At 39.2% G+C, this 22,875-nt stretch overlaps 2 protein-coding genes across 2 annotated transcripts; one reads left to right on the top strand and one right to left on the bottom strand.

Moving 5' to 3' along the window:
* Positions 1-510: 510 nt before the first annotated feature.
* LOC140236802 (mitochondrial import inner membrane translocase subunit Tim29-like) lies at positions 511-4,480 on the bottom strand. The gene is made up of 2 exons (XM_072316737.1): positions 4,381-4,480; positions 511-3,260 (listed from the first exon to the last, which is right to left on the bottom strand). The coding sequence occupies exons 1-2, from the start codon at positions 4,478-4,480 to the stop codon at positions 2,761-2,763; spliced, it is 600 nt and encodes a 199-aa protein (XP_072172838.1). The 3' UTR covers positions 511-2,760.
* Positions 4,481-4,687: 207 nt separating this feature from the next.
* Positions 4,688-22,487, top strand: LOC140236694 (calcium homeostasis endoplasmic reticulum protein-like). Its single transcript, XM_072316616.1, has 17 exons — positions 4,688-4,799; positions 7,309-7,479; positions 8,091-8,275; positions 9,115-9,252; positions 9,632-9,783; positions 10,443-10,554; positions 11,111-11,200; positions 11,926-12,349; positions 12,675-12,731; positions 13,291-13,392; positions 15,715-15,914; positions 16,414-16,547; positions 17,265-17,477; positions 18,410-18,691; positions 19,056-19,132; positions 19,821-19,991; positions 21,030-22,487. Exons 1-16 carry the CDS (start codon positions 4,772-4,774, stop codon positions 19,988-19,990), a joined length of 2,535 nt encoding a protein of 844 aa, XP_072172717.1. The 5' UTR covers positions 4,688-4,771; the 3' UTR covers position 19,991; positions 21,030-22,487.
* The last annotated feature ends 388 nt before the right edge of the window (positions 22,488-22,875 follow it).

The raw sequence follows: 22,875 nt of genomic DNA, 5'->3' as shown, positions 1-22,875 counted from the left end.
TATATATATATATATATATATATATATATATATATATATATATATAGATATATATATATATAGATGTGTGTGTGTGTGTGTGTGTGTGTATGTGTATATTGTGTGACATATGTATGGTCTATGGTGAGCCCCCTCCAATATTTGCCCCCCCAATCCAAAACTGCTTCCGGCGCGCCTGTTGACATATATGTATTCCAAACAATTTTTCCTATTTAGTGCTAAGCAATAAATTGTTACAGGAATCACAAAATTACCATACATGTGTGTTGAGTATATTAGGCATATATATCAGGCTTTCCTCCATGAAACTGCCATGTGTAGGCCTATATACAATGTTTGTCTCTACAGTACAGTTGTATACACTGTACATGTATTTGTCAATCAATCTATACATGTACTCAGCATGCATGTACTTAGTTTTTTTTTTTTGAAGTTTATTATGTATTTGATAATGAAAACAGTAGAGCAGACACAAAATGAAGCTTCAATAAATGACAGTGTACTTGCCTTTGTGGATTTGATATCTTTAATTCACATTTGAGCCCATCAAGTCTGTTTTCAACATGAAATATAGAAATTGAACATTAACCCGTTGAGGACAAGTCCTGAGTATACTCGGGCAGGTGTCTATGGGAAATGTGTGTTGTAGCAAAATCAAACCGTCCTCAATGGGTTAAAACATTTAAAAATGAAATACACATGTATGTTAAATGGACTAACTCTCATCGTATCCAACTTGAAATTCCTTCATTTCCGTCTTATGTACAAATGCACACCAATGTGAATTTCCATGAATATTTCAACACATACCGCTTCATAACATATGTACATGTACCGAGTATTGAAATATTATTTTAATTCAAATGATTTTTTTTAAAGTTTCCCCCCCCCCCACAAGGATTTTGTACTGTGTATTCATCCTTTACGCCAACATACTACACACACAATTTCAAAAAGTTTTAGAAGACCCAACATCATTTCAGAATGGTTAACCAGATGTTTAGCTGACCTTGCAGAAATCAACATATTGGGGGTTGCAAAAGAAAATGCATTGAAGTACAGTGTATAGGACAAACTTTCACATAAATCAGCAAGACAAAATATGCTTTTACCGGTACATGGTGTTAGCAGTATCTTGGTTCACCTGAACAGAAGCACAGTAGAAGGGTGATATCAAATAGACCGCTGACACTGTGGAAGTATAGTTTTGGTTGAGACCCAACTTCCGGTTTCTGACGTTTTTTTGTGAGATAATGAGAAACCTCTTATGAAATATGAAAGAGCATGTAATTCCATGAGGTATTCAACGTTTATTTGATAAACATTGGTTTTTAAGTGACTGAGATATCCAAAACAGAGCAATCTAAATAAAAGATGGGACCCACCTGTTATTACGATCACTTTGTTTTACTTTGTTTTTGGATGTCTCATTTCTGAGCATTCACTTCTTTTCTTTTCATTGAAGCACACACATCTGCCAACATATAGCCAATTAACCCATTAAGGACGAGTCTTGAGTATACTCGGGCAGGTGTCTATGGGAAATGCCTATTGTAGCAAAATCAAACAGTCCTCAATGGGTTAATGTACAGGATTTCCTCAGTTGGGACAATTAGTTGAGCTGACAAAGGGATTTTGCCAATTTGTGATTTTTATCAAAAATTTTACATATGTACAAGGGGAAAATCTTGGGATTTCTTAATTATACCGACTTATGAGATTGTTAACGTAATGCAAAGTCAATTAGTACAAGGTCTACTACACTGTATATTTCTCAACTGCAAGAATAGTTCAGTGCTCTGGATTACACAACTTACACTGAGTTTTACAACAGTGCAGCTCTCAGTTTGACTGTCAGGACCAGATGTATGTTGCCTTACCTACTCTGTGTTGAATGTTTGAAATATTATGTTCTTCATATGAAAATAGAGGAGTCCATAATAATAGCGTTGATGGAGATGCTGCTCTTTCCATTTAATATGCAGTAGTTTCCTCCACAAAATACACACAATCTGCATGTAAATTACTCAACAGATGAATTTTTGAAAAAGGTACTTGTTAGTACATGTATGTCACATGCAGAGTAGCACCACTACGAAGTCTTCATAAATGTCAAAATATTAAGGACATGAGAATGTCTTACAAAACTGGCCTGCACTTGAGCATACACCAGTTGTAGCAGGAAAATGTATTACAAAACAACACAATAAAATGCATATAAACCTCAATATCTTCTGAACTAGACATTGTAGTGCAGTGTGAGGCTGTGCATCGATGTGCAACCCAGATGTACTATTACAGTACAATGCTATCGTAGTGGGGTTTAGCATGTTGAAATATAGTGGTATGCAGGATTCATAATACAAATTTATAAATTGCCACTTTAATGAAACAACAAAAGAATTATCTTCTCTAGCATATATTCAGAATGCTCAAACAATGCATAATACTACATAGCAGTATTGTATGCTGGATAGGCAGATGTAAACTTTGTGAAATTCTAATAGAGCTTTTATTATACTGTAGTACTTAGTGAATTCAATCTCTTTTGACCAACATATGATGACATAAGTCCTAACCAAAATCTGAGCTTTACTAGGTATGAAATAAGGTTTCCCTGTCATTCTATGTGGGGCAAAAATCTTCATATCACTCTGCGGACTGACTCTCAAAGATCTCTGTCATCAAATGCAGTTTATTCCATTCAATGACTTTCATATGTCAGAATGTACGGTCGTTTTCTTTCACGCAGATTTAGCATCATGATGATGTAGCAGGCCGAGTCTGAAACTCCAAGTAATTAACATCATAGTCCTCCATTGCCTTGGACAAGTAGAACCACCTTCCCATGAAACCGACGTCTCTTATCCTGTCTGGGAACTCCCTCCACGACACTTTCAGATGTTTGCATGTAGCGTCGAAAGACGACACCCTCTTGTCAAAATTGTCTTCCCAGACAATGGAACACACTCCCAAGTTCATGTATCGCAGCACCCCATTATTTCGAAGCAGCAGCAGTTTCTGGACGTGTCTGTCCGAATCTGGGTTCCTCGTAAAGTTGCTTAGCAACAAGAGGTCATTGCTGGCTTCCACAAGTTCTTGGTCAAAGCCCTCTTCACTGGGGTTCTGCCTCCACGTGTATCCAATCAACCCAAGAGAGGTGATGTAAAATCCTGCCTTAATTGGGCGCTCTTTCATATCGCTAAAGATGTCCAATGTAGCTGATTTGTAGTCACGATACATGTTTTGGACATAATCACCTGAATGGATAATACAAGATAGAAATGAAATAAAGGTGTAAGTTTTTAACTTGGAAAAAGAGAAATCACCCAGAATATGGATTTCCAGATTCAATCACATCAAGTAGGAGGAATATCACCTAAACATGTTCTCTATCTGTATAATGATAAATCGTACATAGAAATCTTCTACTACATAATCTATATACATGGCACTACAGTGAAACCCCTTTATAACGAGGTCTGTGGGACCGCCGATATTACCTTGTTATAACCAGTACCTTGTTATAACTGTACACATTAAAAACAAAGAAAAACATAAGCACAAAGTCATATACCAATCAATCAAACTTAATGGGATGGTACAGTATTGGTGGAGATGAGAATTGGGCTTTTAACTTTTTGTGAGATACCAAGAAATTACTTATGATGTAGTACAGAACATACCATTTTAAGAGGAATTCAAAGTTTATTTGATGAAAATCAGGTTTGGAATGACTGAAACATCCAAAAACAAAGTAAAACAAAGCGATCGTAATATTAAAAGTGTGGGTCCCACACTTTATTAGAATCTTTTTTTTTTTTGAAATCTCAGCCATTTCAAAACCCATTTTCATCAAATAAACATTGAATTCGAGTAGCGAGTGCCGTTACATGAAACGTTTTTGAATGCGTGCTAATGCAAAGATCATGCACATGTAACGTTAGACGCCTATAAATTTCAAAAAGGGAAAAGTGAAATGATTGATGGATGTTCACTAAAAAGTGAATAACATGGAATAATGAACATCAGAAGGTATTCTTTTGTCTTATCGCATGGTTTAGAAGAAAACGTGGAAAGAACGTGAACGGTACTCGGTTATTCGTCACTGATTATGCGGGGTAAAGAAGGATAACGGCGGGACTGAGCCTGTATAAAATGTTGGTTTCCGAGACTTCCCGCTATCAACATTTACAGTGACATTGTCATTGTGTGTAGTCGAAGCGTAGTCGCTCGTGAGTCGTGGTAATACTGCTATTACTGGTATGGCGGATGGCATGGCAAAGCCAGAGCAGAGGTCTATACATGCATTATGTATCAAAATTTGCCATACAAAGCGTGAGAAATACTTGAAATTTAGCTTAAGAAAATTGTACATACTAATCTTTTTAGGTAAGCCTCTCTGCAGCCTTTCTGGCACAACTATTCGTTGCTTCAGCTGAGAAAGTCGACTCCACATTCCACGCATGGAAGCTGCCATTTTGCATCTGAACTGTCTCTCTCAAACACTTTGTTTTCAAGAGTATTTATAGCAACTATTCTGGATGTATCTTTACTATTCAGTATTGACAAAATATTTTCCACTAACAGTATTACTATGAAAAATATATTTCTAGGGTTTCTATATTTATGATTTTCACTTTAATATCGTTACTATAAAAAAAGTTTTACTGCTATCTGCAGCATACGCGCCTCAATCGTAGACCCTCTCCACGCGAAAGTGGTTAGGAGGACTGTACAATTTCTGGATTTTAATCCGGTCTGGTGAGACATGGAGGGTATGCCACAACCTCCAGCAGGTAATATAAAATTACTGAATTGTTTTGTTGCCATTTATTTCGTTTCAGGGACGTTTCATCGTCTGAATATAGCTAACTTATAGCTAGATAGTTCATGCGGACGAGAGACGCTCGTCACGGGAGAACACAGTCCCACGTACTCATCTAGGTGTTTTTGCAATTTACGTGGCATAATACTGTAGGCCTAACCGTTCACGTTAGCAAATTAGAGATAAATTAGTGCAAGTATTGTGAGCTACACAGTCACAGCACAGGGCAGTGTAACACACGTACCGACTAGAAATCTACACTTACTTATTGTACGCCCATCGTTTAAAGTTACCATACGAGAGGCCACGACCGGCGGCCGAGGGCAGCCGCAGGCGCAGTTACACGGCTTGCCCTCCGTCTGACAATGTCTGACGTCTAGTCTGGTGTGACATGACAGTTAGCAGGTTAGTGAGTTACTACACTGAATATTTCTTGAGGTTTTTATTTTCGCGAATTTGGCGAGTCAAGTGTTCAACTTTATTTGTGAAATTCTAAGACACGTGAAATGATCAAGCTGTAAATGTGACCAGTGACATAAACTTTTACGCGTATACATTTCTCCATTAGTAATAGGTGCAGGACTCCACAATTGCGAATTTAACCACTTGCAAAAATCGTAGGGAATTACAGAAGTTCTGATTTGCGAAAATTTAGATTCCCTAAATATATGGCTTATTCAGCAGTGTACAGTATTTCATTCATGACCTATACTCTACAGTTCAGAATTCAGTTCCCATTACTCATGCAGTTTGTCATGTTTATTTTTGTGAGTGTGTGTATGTGTGTGTGTTTGTATTTTAGAGTGTATGTTTGTGTTGTAGATTCCATAAATTGAATCAATAAATCAATTGCCTTGGCTCGGGCCAAGGCAAGGAAGGTGCACTACTGTATACAGTTTACCTGCCGTACAATGTATGTCATATACACAGCATGCAGCACAAGCGCAGTCCCCCAGGGCTCAGATCCTAAGCACGAATAATTCATGTGACCCCAGAATTCCAGGGCTGCCAACTCTCACTCATTGAGAGTGAGACTCACTCATTTTGGTCCTTTCTCACTCTAAAACTTTATTTCATTTGCATGCATTTCTATTGATCTCACTCATTTTGACTCCGAAATTATAGCATTGGCCTATGGGAGTCTCACTCTCAAGTAGTTTCCAATGTTGGCAGCCCTGGAATTCAGAACCCACCTAGTTTAGAAATTAGAATGCCAGCCGCTCCACCCGGTCCCCTCACCCCTGATTGCTCAGAGAATATTGACATCTCAACCATCGCAGTGCGATCACAGCAAGGAAAGAGCTTAAATTATCTTGGCCACTCTCGAGGTCTCTCCTGTCAGCTGTGCGCTTGTCAGGTCTTACATCGTTGCTGATTGGCTGAGCCATGGCACTACATGGCAGTGTGTCTCCCTCGTCTTCCTGACAACACAGCGCACGTGGTCACTCTAAGATAGCTCTCATGACCCGTTTATACCCTTGCAAACAAAGTTAGACAAAGCGATCCTCATGAAAGGTGGGTCCCACCTCTCATTAAGATCATTTATTTTGGATATCTCAGCCATTTCAAAACCACTTTTCATCAAATAAACAGTTACTATTACAATTGTATATTTTTTCAGATTTTTATAAGGGATTTCTCATCTCAAAAAATACACATCATGAAAAAAAAAAAATGTTGGAAATCTGAAGCCCCATCTCAACCAAAACTGTACCATCAGTGATGCATAACAGATAGAGCTAGCAGAGATTCGTAAGCTTGGAAAGTCATAAAATTTTATCTGTTTCCATCGTTGCAAAGTCATGTTATGCCACTTTTTTTTCCATATGTTTTGTAAAATCATGTGTTTATCTCTCAATTGGCAGTCAAGAGAGCAGTCTGGAGATATGAAATTTATGAAATTTGAATTCTTTTCCAAGCATTTTGAAGTAATATTTTTCAACTGCACTCCAGTACACAATTAAAATTCTGCATACAAAACAGGGCTTGTCAGCTGAGATTTTGGTAGATTTCCCCACAGCGCCCCTCAGCAGAACCACTCTATGCTGGTGCGCTGAGTAAGAGCAGCAATGTGCGGGCCTACAACTGGAGAACAGTTGAGTGTGCCAAACGACGTCACTCGGCAAATAGAAAATCAGGACAAATCAGGGGGTATACAGTGTAAGTGTTACACTGTAAGCCACTACGCTGTAAGGTTGATTATTATGCAACCCCAATTTTGCAATGTAACTATTGTGTAAATGTTGTGATTGGGGACTGCAGATTTTGTATTTTTACAGTGTGCCCTGTTCTTGAAAAATTTTCATTATTGTGCGACATCACCCAGGAAACTTTAATAGCCCCCCACATTTGTGATGGTACTGTAGTCTCAGGTGTATACTGTTTGCATGAAAGTGCAAGAGAAGTTTATGACAGATACAAAAGTGTATGTAGAGTGTACATGCTTCATAATGATCACCCTATCCTCTTTCACTCCACAGATGTAGATCTGCGAAACATTATTGATAAGCTGGCCAACTTTGTTGCCCGTAATGGATCAGAGTTTGAACAGATGACCAAGGAGAAACAGAAGGACAATCCAAAATTCCAGTTTCTTTTTGGAGGAGAGCACTACAATTACTACATGTATAAAGTCTCTTCTGAACAACAAAGTGAGTAGAATTTTATTCATCCATGCCAATTAAGATTTTGTTTTAATGATTATACAAGGATTAGAACCAGCACTGGCTGTCGGGTGGCAAAAGCTCGGCAGTCTAGTGGATAAGACACTTGTCCGGAGATCAGGAGGTCATAGGTTTGAATCCTCCCCGAGTATGTGTGCCCATGATATCTTAATGGCTCCTACTAAAGCACTGATCAATTCAGTGTTTATTTATGTCGATGTCGGGCAATTTGTCTATCAGTTACTATGAAAATATCACTTTATGAACTGTGTGCCATCATGATTTTAAGAAAGTAGCATTCTCTTGTAATCCTTAGCTGATTTCCTCTTCAGATAACAATTGATATGAAATTGACAGCTGCCCATTCTGTCATCAAAGTACTTCATGATTTTGAAATGAGAAATGAAGGCCATAAAGGAAAGTCTCTTTTTCTTATTAGTGAAAAAAAAGAAAGAGAAGAAGTGTTATGATGTGAATGTTGTAAATTAATCACTGTGAAGAAGTCTTATTTTAAATGCTAAAAATGCCTTCATTTGAAGTATTTTGCACACAAGGAATGCTCCATCTTAATGAGATGGTTTCTTGTTTCCATGGTGAAGGCATACAGCAGAAGGAGAAGCTGGCCCAGCAGCAAGCCATCATCCAGGACGTCATCACCCAGCAGTCGATCCAGTCGGCGCCATGGCAGCCGCAAATCCAGCAGCAGCAGCAGATAGAGGAGCAGATCGCTCAGAGCGAGGAGAACCTGGGCAAGCAGAAGGAGGTCCTCATGCAGCAGCAGAATGTGAGCGAGACCTCGCCCCTCCATTTGGGGGAATGTTGGGTAGTCTTAGAGATGATAGATGGGCCAACAATGTTTTTTTTTTTTTTTTTTTTCTTTCTTTCTTTCTGTCTGTCTGTCTTTTCTGGAATGCAGCTTTTCAGGAATTCTGAAGAAATGAAAGTTATTTCACTGTACAAAAAGCTTTGACTACAGTGCCACAGCAAGAATGTGCTTTAACTTTGATGGTTAACTGGAACCAATAAAGGACATAATGTCAAAATTAACTGATGAAGCTGCTGCCAGTGTTAGTACTTCATATACTGTTTTGGAGCTTATCAGGCCTTGGATGTGCAGATAGTCAGTTGGGATGGCACACCTCATGTCATTTCTGTTTTGAATGCATTGTGTTTGATGGATCTAATGGTCAGCTATGAAACTTTGAAAGTTGAAATTTCTGTGGTGTGGATATTTTCACGCATTTCTCACAGCATGAAACTTGCATAAATATGAAAGCATGGACTTTTTTTTTTTTTTTGCTTGTCATATGTAACACACTGTATTCTACCTTATACTTTGATTTTGTGAAATTTAAAACATGCAAAATTCATTTTTTATCAGCAGAAGGTGAAAATGCCATTTTTGCAGTAGTAAGCCTTGCATGTCATAACCTCATTTAAGTAAAAATATTCATGCTTTTTGGAGTCAATGCTCGGGATGATGCTTATCTGAGGCACGACAACATTTTACATTTTGTTGTAAGCCATGGTTCAGTTTGAATCCTCTTTCGATATGGCAACCAATTCTTCTGCAGTCCATCTTAACTTGTGTAGCGTTTGTTTCTCTCTCACGTCGCCATGCAGAAGCAAATAGAGGAAATCATTGTGAAGAACAGAGAGCAGGTGGTGGTTGCCATGGCAGCAGACCTGGATGTCAATCTTGGTGAGCTGGACACCAGACTCCAGGCCATCGTAGATGCCTGCACCAAAGATGCCATCTCCGTAAGTATTGCCCAATAGAATGATTCTATGCCATTCCATGTCATCTTTGTCGTCATTGCTTGGACAGCGTTGTTTCTACAGATATATTTTGATTTCTGATCTCCTTTAAGTGTATTTTGAACAGCTAAGTGCTTCAGGGAGGTGCTTTCTCCCCCTTTTCTTTTTCTTTACCCCATGTGGATAATGGATGATTAAATCCTGTTACGAATTCAATTGCAGTGGATGCTTGTAATTGCAAATTCTGACTCTTTTAACTCTTCATGTTCTCTCTTAGTACGTATCTGTTGGTTTGTGCTCGGTATCAGCTAATGTGGTATTTTACTGTTCAATCAGACATAGAATTGGAGTGGTGGATATGTTATCTTTTTTCCTATTTCAGAGTGGAAAGCAGTGGATTTTCTCAACGTCAAAGTCTCCCAAGCACTGCGAGTTGATAGCCAAGTACCTCCTGCATCAGATTTTAGCCAAAGCTGCCCCTTTCAATGCCAAACTCCACCTCATCTACCTGATCAATGATGTCCTCTATCACTGGTAATTAAATTTTTGTCTTATGCAGTTATTTCTACATTATTTCTAGGCATTTTTTTTACAGTGAGTTTAAATGGTGATTGCATAGGCTGTTGTATTTTACTTATGAATGTACTATTTCCCTCACTTCTGAAGAAGGAATTCTCACCAGTTTAGTTCCTCGTCGCTGAATAGAATAGAATGAATCGAATAAGAATATTGATTGTCCGTGATAGCATGCACATCCTTTGCCAAAAGAAGTGACTGATAAGTCAAATCATACCTACTGTAAAATGAGGAATGTTCGCGTGCATTTTGATTTCGCGAATTTTGCGAGCACTGGAAAGTTCTTGTCTACACTATATGCATTGAATGCCAGTGGCAATTCGCAAAAATTTCATGCCGCAAAAAAGGCTGTCGGCTCCAATGGGCAAAAATTTCATGCCGCAAATATATCATATTCAGTCAGTTGTAATGAATATATCACTATATCATGTTTTACAGTATCTGTTTTGCACACTTTGATGAGTAGTTTGGAAGGTAGCCTGTGTGTGCACCTAGTATGGGTTTCAACTGTCACAGTACAGCATTCTCCTGATTGTGTTCTTCTCTCACTTCCCCCTCACTTCACCCTCTCTCTCTCTCCCTGTAATTTATACCCCACGATGCCTCGCCCACACCAGTACGAGGCGAAACGCCCAAGAACTCCAGCATGCCCTTGAGGACGTGGTCCTTCCGATCTTCTGTACAACTCACTCTGGGGCGGATGAAGACCAGAAGGGCAAACTGGAGAAGGTATGTGAAGCAATTTCTTCATGAGTAGTGGTTGGGTTTGTTGGTGTATTAGAGAATTATAGCTGCCAATTTATTATTATAATCATTATATTAAACCATCTTTAGTTGCAGTTTTTTTTAGTTTTTTTTTTTTTTTTTCATCCAAAGTTAGATTATGTTTTCCTAGGATTTGATTACCTAGGATTTGACTACCATGCTTAATTTCTGCATTTTCCCCATTTTTAAACCGGAATATATTTTTGCTGTTATTCTCTTTGGCATCAGAATATTATACTTTTATCAGTCATCAGTATGTGTCTGGATCTGCAGTGACAGCAGCCAAAAAAGTATGAGTAAAAAGAGTAACATCAGATTTTTCTTTATTAAGGCTGGCTTAATTGCTATACCGTGTAATTTAATCATGTTAATTTCAGTCAGTCAAACTCATTCATGTTGTGATTCATGCAAGGAATGTGGTCATATATTCATTGCATGTTATAACATTTCTTTGTTTGTTTGTTTTTTGTTTGTTTAAATGAATTTTGCCTTTATTTGTAATTTTATCTTTTCCATCCAGGTATTAAAGTTGTGGGAAACCAATAATTACTTCAACAGTGAAGTCATGGAGAAGTTAAAAAATCCTGGAGATTCACTGACACTGTACCAGGTAAGCAAGATCTGTTTTTATGTGTATTTTATATTTAATCTACAGAAATGTGTATAATTGCAGAAGTTAATGGCAAGTAGATAACTGGGTGCAGACTACCAGTAGTTGTTTCTTCATACTTGGTGAGACAATAAAAATTTGTTTCATCAGCATGGACCATCTCTTTTATTTCACCCTCATTTTCTTAATGAAGCGTATAACTTCAAGGCAATGAACTTACAATAATGTCAATGCAGTGTATGACAGCAGATATTGAGTGCTGTATCTTTGCTTTCCACTGGATTGGAGACTTGGAGAGAATGACTTTGAATTCAGGTGCCATCTGTCTATGACTTTTGGGATCTTTACTGTAATTTTTGTGTGGAATGATGATTCGTCTAGTAAATATTCAGATCTGGTCATTGTATATTTGATTGAGAAACTCCGACCATGCTTTTTATGGATGATTGAAGGTATGTTATAAGCTGTGGAAGGAAAAGAAAAAGAACATCTGTCGTACAAAGTATGTGGTACATCTTTACTCCACTTTGCAACACCATGAGACAGTGTGATCCAAACTGGCATATAAACTGCAATTTGAATGTCAGTTGCCATTGTCTGCTGAGACCTGTTTGAAAATGAAAGGAAAAAGACTTCTAGAATATGATATGCTTGGAGCTCATTGCTGAATGAAAGAAAACGCAAAACTTATTCTAATTTTCTCCATGCTCTATATGTCTCTGCAGGCCTCACAGATCGCAGAGAATGGAGATGCCATCCGCCAGATCCAGGCTAGTACCCAGAGCCAAGTGACCGGCCTGGAGAAGCAGCACAACGACTATGTGATACACATGCGGCAACACGCCCAGCAGCAGCAGCAGCAGCAACAGCAGCAACATGTCCAGCAACAGCAGCAGCAGCAGCAACAGCTGGCGGTCTCCCTGCCTCAGGCCCCTCCCACATCTTTCGCCTTGCCCCCAGCACAGACGGCTGCTGCGGGTACGCCTGCCCCCTCTGTCCCAGCCTTCCCCACAGCCTCCTCGGCGGGAACCCTGGTACCGGGTCAGTTACCCCCTCAGACAGTCAGTGTACCCCAGGGCATTGTGCAGGGAGCAGCGGTGGTACCGAATGCTGATGGCCTGCCACCCGGATTACCGACACTCCCACCAGGTAACCAATAACATAGATCTGCTTCTCTGTCACTCTAGAGATATTTGTTGTTTTGTTTTCACATTGAAAGTGCATACATACACACAAATATTCTTCTTTTGTCCTACTGATACTGTCATTGATATTATTACTAATGTATTGAATTTATTTCTTCCATATCTTAGAGCATTGACTTTCAAAAAAAAAAGAAAAAAAGATTGGAGTCTAGAATGAGGAGCATAATGTAAATTGCTGTAATGTTGACAAGCTGCTAATCTCTGCAAATGTTTGTATGCATGAGTGCTGTTGTCTCTGATGTTGCCACCTGTGGTCTTCCCACCTGCAGGGTTGCCACCACAGCTGGGAGACCCACAACAACCTCAGCTGCCACCACAGTTGCCGGGTAAGCAGCAGTCTCAACATTTGACCATGGTCGATTAGATGTTCAGCTTGCAAAGATTTCTATGACCACAGCCACTAGGGAAACTAAATACATAAGCAACCTCTCTTAATATGAAAACAAACAAGTGATAAAACTAATCTGACGTGATACCATTTCAGTGAAGAGCAGTTTGCGGAATTCAGACTTTACATTTAATCGCATCAATACTGTATTTATTCTAAAGAGAGAACTTTTTCAAAGTATCCAACTATGGATGAGAACATCTTTTTGGGATAAGTGTATTTTCCAGCATTCATTTAAAGTATTTGCACTTTTCAGTAAGCCTTATCATTTCAGACATATGCTTCAGGGAGACATGCATTTCTCGTCATTCATTACTACTGACGTCCATAATACCCCCTGAACTACATGGTATTGTAGTGTAATGGTTTAAAGAGAGTAAAATTCCTTCTATTTATTTGATTGGGGAAGCTAATTCAAGGTTGAGGAAAATGGTCACCTCATATCTTAATGTGTGTATCTGACATAATCGTGTTGTTGCTGTGATGTCTGTCGACAGGTATGCCACCCCTTGATCCAGCTCTCTTTGCGAGGTTTGACCCCTCGGTACCACCCCCTGGTCTGCCTCCAAGCTTCAGGCCCCCGCTCCCCTTCCCTCCTGGTGAGTACCCCACCCCTGCCAACACTTTGCAAGCCAACATGTGGTTAGTGACATTGACCCCCGGCATGTCTTTGCCGTTGAACAATGACCTGGCCAGAATTATTCTCCCCCATCCGCTTGGAGTGGGGGAGGGTCTTAAAGGGATGGTACAGTATTGGTGGAGTTGAGAATTGGGCTTTTAACTTTTGGGAGATACCAAGAAAACACTTATGAAATAGCACAGAACATACCTTTTTAAGAGGAATTCAAAATTTATTTGATGAAAATCGGGTTTGGAATGACTGAAACATCCAAAAACAAAGTAAAATAAAGCGATCATAATAAAATGTGGGTCCCACGCTTTATTAGAATTGCTTTGTTTTCAATATCTCGGCCATTTCAAAACCAATTTTTGTCAAATAAATGTTGAATTCCTCATGGAATTACATGCTCTTTCATATTTCATGAGAGGTTTCTGATTATCTCACCAAAAAATGTCAGAAACATGAAATTATGTCTCAACCAAAACTATACGATCCCTTTAAACTGTAGGTGTGATTCCAGTGAATGGGGTAATAATATGCTGTGAAGGGCTTCGAGCACTGCTGTGTAGAGGATTAGCGTTATAGAAGAAAGAGTCAGTATTATTGTTATAAAGACACTGCAGTCTCTCATTGTTACTTAAATGCAACACATTGATGGTGGAAGTCATTGATTTCATGACATTTATGTAGGTGTACCTCCACTGTGTACATCCTTAGAGCTTACATGTATTACCAGGGAGGTGTAAGAAAAGGAGAGACAACTCCTGCTCTCCTTTGAAGGATGCGTGGCACCGCCGAGAAGTTATGCGCTTAACTACAGGTGGAAATCAGGTGCTTTGACAAAAGAGAGCATCAATAATCAGGACTAGCGCTCTCACGTCTAGAAATACTTGCCCCTACTGCATTTCGCTCTCTCTCTCTTTCAATGTGATGGCAACAGTGAATTTGTGTACCTTGAATTGGAGCAGCGAATCAAAATGCAGTGTAAAACTGACAATTTTAACAGCAAATAGTTTAAATGCATGCTGGTGCACACTTTAGCGGAGTACTTTATTTGAAAGATCAAAATATCCCAGATTAAAGAATAGAAAACTAACATGCGGAAATGTGCGCATCATAGAAAAATATTAGGTTTTTAAGAGGGCCTAATTTTCAATTTTCATTTCATTTTGATTTGCGCATTACAAAGAAACTAAAAATACATGTTTATAATATTGAATTCTTTCCTAAACTACTCCCAATCAATTCGAGTACTTCATTTAAAATTTTACGGGGGAATAAAGCTTGTAATTCAACGAAAGGTTAAATGCGTTCTTCATCTCCAAACTTCACCTTGTAACTAGAGCGGTGCAGAGCATGACTTCAAAGCGTATAGTGGAATGCTAGACATCCCATTGTAACGCTTTGAAACCAAACATGTGTTTGCATGAATTACGAACGAGTTGTCTCTCCTTTTCTTAAACCTCCCTGGTATTACGAGCACTGTAAATATGGAGAGGCTTTCAGCTAAAAAGTAGAAGTTTTCAGCCTCTACTGTTCTAAATAAGTTCTTGTGAGAACCATAGTGTATGGATGAGAAAGTAGAACTTTACATACATCCTACTTTTTTGTATGTGCAAACATTGTACATAAAGGATTTAAATACTTGGGTTCAAATTCCTCTATACAAATGTATGCTTTACTGAATTTGGTTGGACTGTTTATATATTTAGGCATATTTTTTAGATAAGCCCCAAACAATTGGACAAGAAATATATTTGCGTACTGCAAAAGAAATAAAATTTTATGCCAAATGACTTTCATGGGCAATGTTTAGATAAAATTTGTATTGTCTGAAACAATGAATGTCTCCTTTTCTCAAGACATGCCAATGCAGTATGCCCGTTGGTTTCCATGTAATGCATCAAATTTTGCATGTTTTTAATTCTACCAAATCAAAGAGATAAAAGATCATTACATATTACAAGCAAAAATATTCATGCACTTTTCATTGACATGGAGATTCAGATGATTAGATGCCTCTTATGGTCCTAGTAAAAGATGGGACCCATCACTTATCAGGACCACTTTGTTTTGCTTTGTTTTAGGATATCTCAGCCATTTCAGAACTGATTGTCATTAAATAACTTTTAACTCCCGTTAGAATTTTTTGCGCTTTAATATTTCATGGAAGCAGTTTCCAAAACAACTTGAAAAAAGAGTTAAAAGCTGAATCCGTATCTGAACTAAAACTATACCATCCCTCTCATGTTTTTTTTTTTAAACTCCATGTTTATACATCTTTTATTATCCTTTGTAGGTATCCCGCCATTCCAGCTCCCGCCGGGCATCGATTTCTCCAAGCCCCCGCCGGGATTCTTCCCCGACCTCCCTCCCCCGCCGCTCCCTCCCATGAACCAACCCCCCATAGCCTCGGCTGAGGTCAACAACGAAGTCTCCCTCCTGCCCAAGGTGCCCTACTACGACCTCCCGGCCGGACTCATGGCACCCCTCGTGAAGGTGGGCGGAGTCACATGGCACTTGTTACCGGTCTTGCCCTCTCTTCTGGGCCTCCCTCCATCTTGGCTTTGTTCAGACAGGACTGCGTTCAGAGTTTAATCTTGTTTCAGACCTTTCTTTATGCCCAAAACTCACTTCTCCGATTTCTTGGCAATTCAAATGCATTGAAATGTACGTGGTTTAATAGACTTCACTTTCAGATTTTGCAAGTACTTTCATACACCTGTTCAAACTGCTACCTTGATAAGACAAAGGGCTGAAACATCAGGGCTGTGTGGAAATTAATCGCATGCCACACTGATGATATGAATTTGTCCACATTGCCCAGCATGTTTTGTATTCTTGCTGTTTTAGATGCTTAGTTTCCTTAGGAGGACGACCCTTGATAGTGACAATGAGAACAGAGAAACATGACATATTGTGCAAAGTTAGTGCATTTTAGAGGTATCATTGCTTTTACTAACATGTTTTACTGATGATGTTTGCATGTTATGCACAGCTGGAGGACACAGACTACAACCCCCTGGACCCGGAGGACATTCGGTTACCCCCTCCCCAGGCCCCCAGTGAACGCCTCCTGGCTGCAGTGGAGGCCTTCTATGCTCCTCCCTCTAGGGATGCTCCAAGAAATAGGTGGGTGGCAACCATGATGGGGATAGTAAAACAGATTTAAACAAAAATGTTGCATTCAATTCTCTGGCTCCATTGTCATGCTAATTTTGTCAAGTGTAAAATGCACTTGGCAATATCTCTATTACGGTCTGTAATGTAGCACTTGCATGATATCCTGCATGTATCCAGGGCTACACACTAACCCATTTTTCTACGGGTGCGACCTTCTGTCAGACCAGTAGGTACCCAGTTTTTCCATTTTTTTTTACCCATCCATTCTTGAAAAAGTTACTGCGCCAACAGTGGTCAGGAACCATTGGACCAGTGCCAGTGTGCAGCTTTGATTTATCCTGAAAAATTTGGTCACAAAGAGAGAAATTCCTAGTGCAAGTGTTATGAAGGATATTTGTATCAGAAGCAAAAGCTGTTTAGATCTAACACCTGCATTCAGATATGAAGCATCCCTTTGCTATTCTATTAGTCTAACACAAGTGACAGCAAAGAAATGCGACTTGGACATTTCAAACACCCATAGATTATGGATAGATAGATAGATAGATTGATAGATAGATAGATAGATAGATAGATAGATAGATTGATGGATAGTTTGATTGATTGATTGATTGGTTGGTTGATTAATTAATTTATTGATGGATTTATTGATGGATGGATGGATTTATTCATTGATTGGTTGATGAATGGATGGATTGATGAATTGATCACTGAATTATCTTGCAGCGAAGGGTGGGAACAGAACGGGCTCTTTGAGTTCTTCAAGGCCAAGCAGAAGTATTCCAAACAGAAGAAGGAGCGGGAGAAGGAGGGGAGGGAGAAACCCAAGAAGCCCCTCTCGCCACTGCGGATGCCATCCAGGGTGGAGAAGGAACTCACCCCGCCTCCCACCAAGCCAGCCACTCCACCCCCCAAGCAAGAATCCAGGAGGAGATACAGGTTAGTGGGGGCAACTTGATGATTGATTTAACTACATTCCAAAAGAGGAGAGCATGCTATGTTCGACTGTGACTGAAACTTGTGTTTCTTTGGTTTTTGTCACTGTTTTGTTTTTCTTGTTGTTTTGAAGGGCGGGTTGTATTACAGACTTATCAGTGGGATTCCAATCTATTCTCTTTTTAGAAGCTGGGTGAAGAGGGATGCTAGATAAAACCACAGGCACAATCTGTGTGCTGGCCTTGGGAGTTTGTAACAATTTTTACATTATTCAGGAGAACATGTCTTCTACTGGCCTCTATATCTGATTTAGCTCAACATTTTTGATTTCCCAAAGAAATTGGTCAATAAGAGCTCAAACTTACTTATTATTTCTCATAACATATCTACAGTCAGTGTGGATGATACCACCTGTTAATATGATCACAAGCTCTCTGATAATTTTAGACTGCCTTCTGGTACAGTGCACACCCCAAAACTAGGAATCACCTTCATGTGAACCCTGCTTAGGTACAGAAAATTCCTGCGAAACATATCATTTCAGTTTTGATTTTCACCTCATAATTGTGACTGCAACCTGCATGATTGAGACATACTTTGACTGAGATACTGAAAAACACTGTCCCCATCAATGTCTCAGAATGATGACTACATCCTGACAGGTAATCTCAAGGTTTTCAACTCCCCAGCCATGATGGTTAATTCCTGACAAACCAGGTCGCAGACTGCTGATTCACAGTTATAACATCAGACATTAGTCAGCGGGACGCAATAGGATGGCATTGCAGCATGGGAAAAAAATTTGTCCTCCCCACCCCTTCCGAGTAGGAGGGAACCACTCTAATATTAGTTCTGTGGCGCTGCTGTGGAGGTTGCTCAGAATGATGACGTACACCCCTCTAAGCCTGTCTTGTATAATCTCCTTGTGCCATTAGGTCCAGATCACGCTCAAGGTCGAGATCTCGCTCCAGGTCGAGATCACGATCCAGGTCACCACCAAGGAGGTTACGCCGGTCAAGGTCAAGGTCGCGGTCCCGGTCCCGGTCAAGATCCCCGCCTGGCCGATTCTTCCGCCGGTCGTCAAGATCCAGGTCGAAGTCACGCAGCCGTAGCCGAAGCCGCAGTCGCAGTCGTAGTCGCAGTCGCAGCCCTCCTTCGTACCGCCGAGAGAGGAGGGAGAAGTCTCCCAAACGAAGCCCCACGCCAGATTATGGAATGTGAGTCGTATGTCTTTGAACATTACATGTATTAGATCAAACACATAGTAAAGTACTCTATCCCAAAGATTGTGATATGCAATAATTTGTCATCCACAATCTTTGTATATCAACTATTTGTAGTTCAGATTTGTGTAAATGTCCTCCAAAACACATTATTGTTCTAGTGAAGTTGAAAGACACTCATTATATCCCTGTTTCTAATATTTGTGCATGAAAACCAGAACTAGTCACATCATTGCTTGTGACACATTTTGTGAGTACCTTGTGAATGGAGGGAACAAAGATTGTCGTATTTTGACCACTGCAGTGTTTCTCTTTTTGATGAACATTGACCACATTGCATTTTTCTTCCTGCATGCAGTCAACCTTTCTACCAGATGAATGTGGAAACCAAGCTGGGAGAAGACAACAAGGGTCACCAGCTCATGAAGAAAATGGGTGAGTGAGTGGTTTGAACTGAGGAGCTAACCTTGTTAGTATCTCGGCTCTATTTCTGAAAGAACTTGCAATGCTACTTCACTGCTTTAGCTGATTTTCTGTTGTATTGCAAGTTGCAATAGCATATAAAGTTATTCCATGAAATATGGAGAAGGTATGGCATGGCTTTGATAGATGTAACGTGTCAAAGAATTCATAGTTCCACTTGCTTTCAGTGTGACCCTCATGGTTTCTGAATAGAGAGATCTCATTCTCATGGGTATGATGATTCAAGGTGTGTTTTTTTTTTTTTATCATTCAATAATGTTTTGCCAAGGGTCTAGCAATTAGTGTTTGTTTGGAGGGGTTAGAATACTGTGTCATAAATGTAATATTGAATTTTCCTTCATGTTAGTGAGATATGAAGAAAAGGATTGTAGAGTTGCCAAATTTCCCTGATCATGCAGGAGACTTCCTGTAAACTTTGATATTTCTTCATGTCTACATAAGAGAATATAAATTGCTCCCTGATTCAGGCAATGTGTTGGCCAGCTGAGCTCCATGTAACACAAGTATCTTCCTGATTGCTCTTTGAAATATCACTGATTTCGATGGATGACTGTTTCGCAGCCCTGGCATTGTAACAATGTTTCATCATGTGACTTTTCAACCTCATCACATGACCATCATTACGTCCCCTTCTCCCTAGGATGGTCCGGCCAAGGTCTCGGTGCCAAGGAGCAGGGCATCGTCAACCCCATTGAGAGCGGTGACGTAAGGCAGAACTTGGACAAGTACAAGGGGGTGGGCGTGGACATCAATGACCCCTTTGAGAGCTTTAGGAAGAGCAAGAGCTATACCTACAATAGGAGGAAATGAGGTGGGTTCTCTGTTAGCACTTTCAGCTTAGTTAAGCTTAGTTTTAGTTAGCTAATTAAAATCACATCCGTCATAAGACGGCCGGCTTAAGAAGGCCTGTGAGTGATACAAACATACAAGCATATGTTAGAAAACATACAACCAAATGTATCATTTCACAAAAACATATAAAAAGAAATGTATCATATATATTTTATGCACCTGTACATACACACACACACAAGTAATACACAGTCAACAACTGAAACAATTCACACCCCTCAGGATCCTCTAAGATATGCGTTTTCATGACTGTTAAATGTAATTGTTACATTTTTTTTTTCCATGAGTCCTCATGTGGCACTCTTTCTCCATTTCATAGCATTTTCCTGTTTACAACTGTAGAATGATAGTTTCTTCTTGTCTATTTTGTTCTTTATAAAAATATAACAAACAATACAGTGATACAAATTTGCAACTATTGTGGATAAACTAGTAACAATTTAGAAGTGAAAGAATATATTATTGTTAGTGCAGTAATGACATGGACTTTGTATTACTATGTAAAGTGCATTCTTGAAGTTGATATTTTTTTGGTAATTTTAGTTTTAGTTGTTGTCATGACCAACTTTTTGTAGTGTGCAGAGAGGGAGATCTGTTTGTGTGTCACAGAAACTAATATGGTGCTTCCTCTAAGCAATGATTCAAATTTTTATATTACAAAAGGATGCGTGCACTATTTCTTATGTGTGGCACACAGTGGAAGACCATGAAACCATGGGATACGTCATATTCTGTATCTCTGATTGTTCTATGAGGCTTGTGTGAAATGGAAGAGGTTTTGATTTTTTTTTTCTTAGATTGGTATTTGTCTTTGCAGCTCACTCTAATTTCATTCCATTTTGGCGTTGCTGTGTGACACAAGAACAAAAATTGCATCTGTGTTATGTTTGGTTAGGTAGAAGTTGTGAGAGCTGCAATGTTGTGTGTTATTTTGCTATTTTGGTGGTGTGTATATCAACCTTTGCCTTACATCCTTTTTTCCCCCCTTTCTTTCCAGGTTGATGTGCTGTACATAATTCTTCAATATGTAGTTCATCCTGTAACACCTGTCTGGATTGCTGGTCTCAGAGCTGTTTCCAAGTATACCAAGATATATCTAAGATCCTGTTTCAAATACCACATAATGTCATCTGCAAGCCAGAGGAAAATAATCTATGTATACTACATTTGCCAGCTGATCTTGGCTGTTACGAGCGGTGTTAAAGATTTTGTTGTTTTGTCCCTTGTTTTATTCAAAAAAAAAAATAAGAGATCTTTAGACCTTTCGATAAGACCTTTCACTATGGTTTAAATGAAGTCTTTGCAATCCTAAAACTCTTGATTAAACAAGATGTGTTCTATTCATTATGCCAAGTACTAGAGCATCAAGACCAAATATTTAAAAGTTCTTGTCATAGGGAATATAACTTTGGGAAAGCATTTGAAAGAGAACAAATTTAAGACCGTCCTATGGCAGAAAAAAAAAAAAAAAACTGTGGTTGGCTCTGAGGCTGCCCTTATCTTCCTCCCAAGGCAATATGAATCCATTGCCTAGTGCAACACTATCGTCTCTCGAAATGAAGGGATGCCAACGGATGAGACACTAATCTATATTTAATATCAGAGCTGTTTCTACCATGGAATCCAGTCAGGGGTCACATCGATATCTTTTTAACCATGTAAACTCAAATGGTGTCATTCAGAGATCATGCTAGGATGTTGTGTTTCAGTTCACAACATCTGATTTAATTTAAGAATACATGTGTGTTGTTGTAAGGCTGTACAGCCCAGTATAATGTCACATACTGTTTACATTTAACTTTTTTTTTTCAAATTCTGAGGCATGATTAAGACTTTCATGTTGGAAATTCACAGAGAATGTTGTTGCTGGCTGTATGCAGTGTGAATGTTCAATTGTGGGTTTATGACATTCACAATCCAGTCGTGTTATGCATTGATTTAGAAATGGGATGTCCAAGTAGGAGGTTGTGATCATTCTAATGGCTATCATTGCAGCATGCGCAGTGTTACATCTGTGGCAAATTTTACGCACTTACTGGGTTAATGTTGTAGGGCTGTTGAAAAACTCGTACCCTGTAGCCTAGATGAAGAGAAAACATATCATATTTGACTTGAATGTCTAGAAATAATCAAACGCAAGCATTTGAGAAGGGGAACATGATTTTGCAGATGAGATTTATCAGATGTGATGGCTGACTCGGTGTGTGCAACAGCAGGTTTTTGAAAAACTGAATTAGTACTTACTGTCATGTGATCCCCTTCTCTGTGGGTAATTAGTGATTTATAGAAGTGATCTAGAAGGTTATTTCCTATTTTCATTCCTCTGACCGATCACCCTAATTGTCTTTTCCTCTTTATTCTCTTGTTTTTATTAATGACGACTGGAATGTGTACATAAAGTGTAATATTGTACTTTGGAATAGAGAAATCTGTGTAAATAAACACATGAACTGTAATGACATTCATTGAAGGTGTTTGTTTATTACATGTGCACTGTGTGTGAAATGATGTGTGCCTTTGTATATATATATATATATGTGTGTGTGTGTGTGTTCACGCAAACGGCTTCAATTGGGGATATTATAGTGTGTAACTCCGGGCAACTGGGGATACATTTCACACTGGGCATATGCCTGTTAATTTAGAGTATTTATTAAACAAATGAAAAAGCACCCTATGGGAACCCCAGAGGTACAATGTACCTGCCTGTTCTGCATATTTAGGCCCTGTATGTAGGCAAAAAGTTTTCACAATACAGTATTCAAATGTGAAAATTTGAAAATTTTTGCACATATCCTCGAGTTGTGTGTGTATGCACCTGTAAACTACATGAAACCTAATGT

Source organism: Diadema setosum, chromosome 13 (genome assembly GCF_964275005.1).
Source record: "Diadema setosum chromosome 13, eeDiaSeto1, whole genome shotgun sequence".
Taxonomy (NCBI): domain Eukaryota; kingdom Metazoa; phylum Echinodermata; class Echinoidea; order Diadematoida; family Diadematidae; genus Diadema; species Diadema setosum.
Note: the sequence above shows the minus strand (reverse complement) of the source record. Positions and strands in the feature narration are given on the sequence as shown.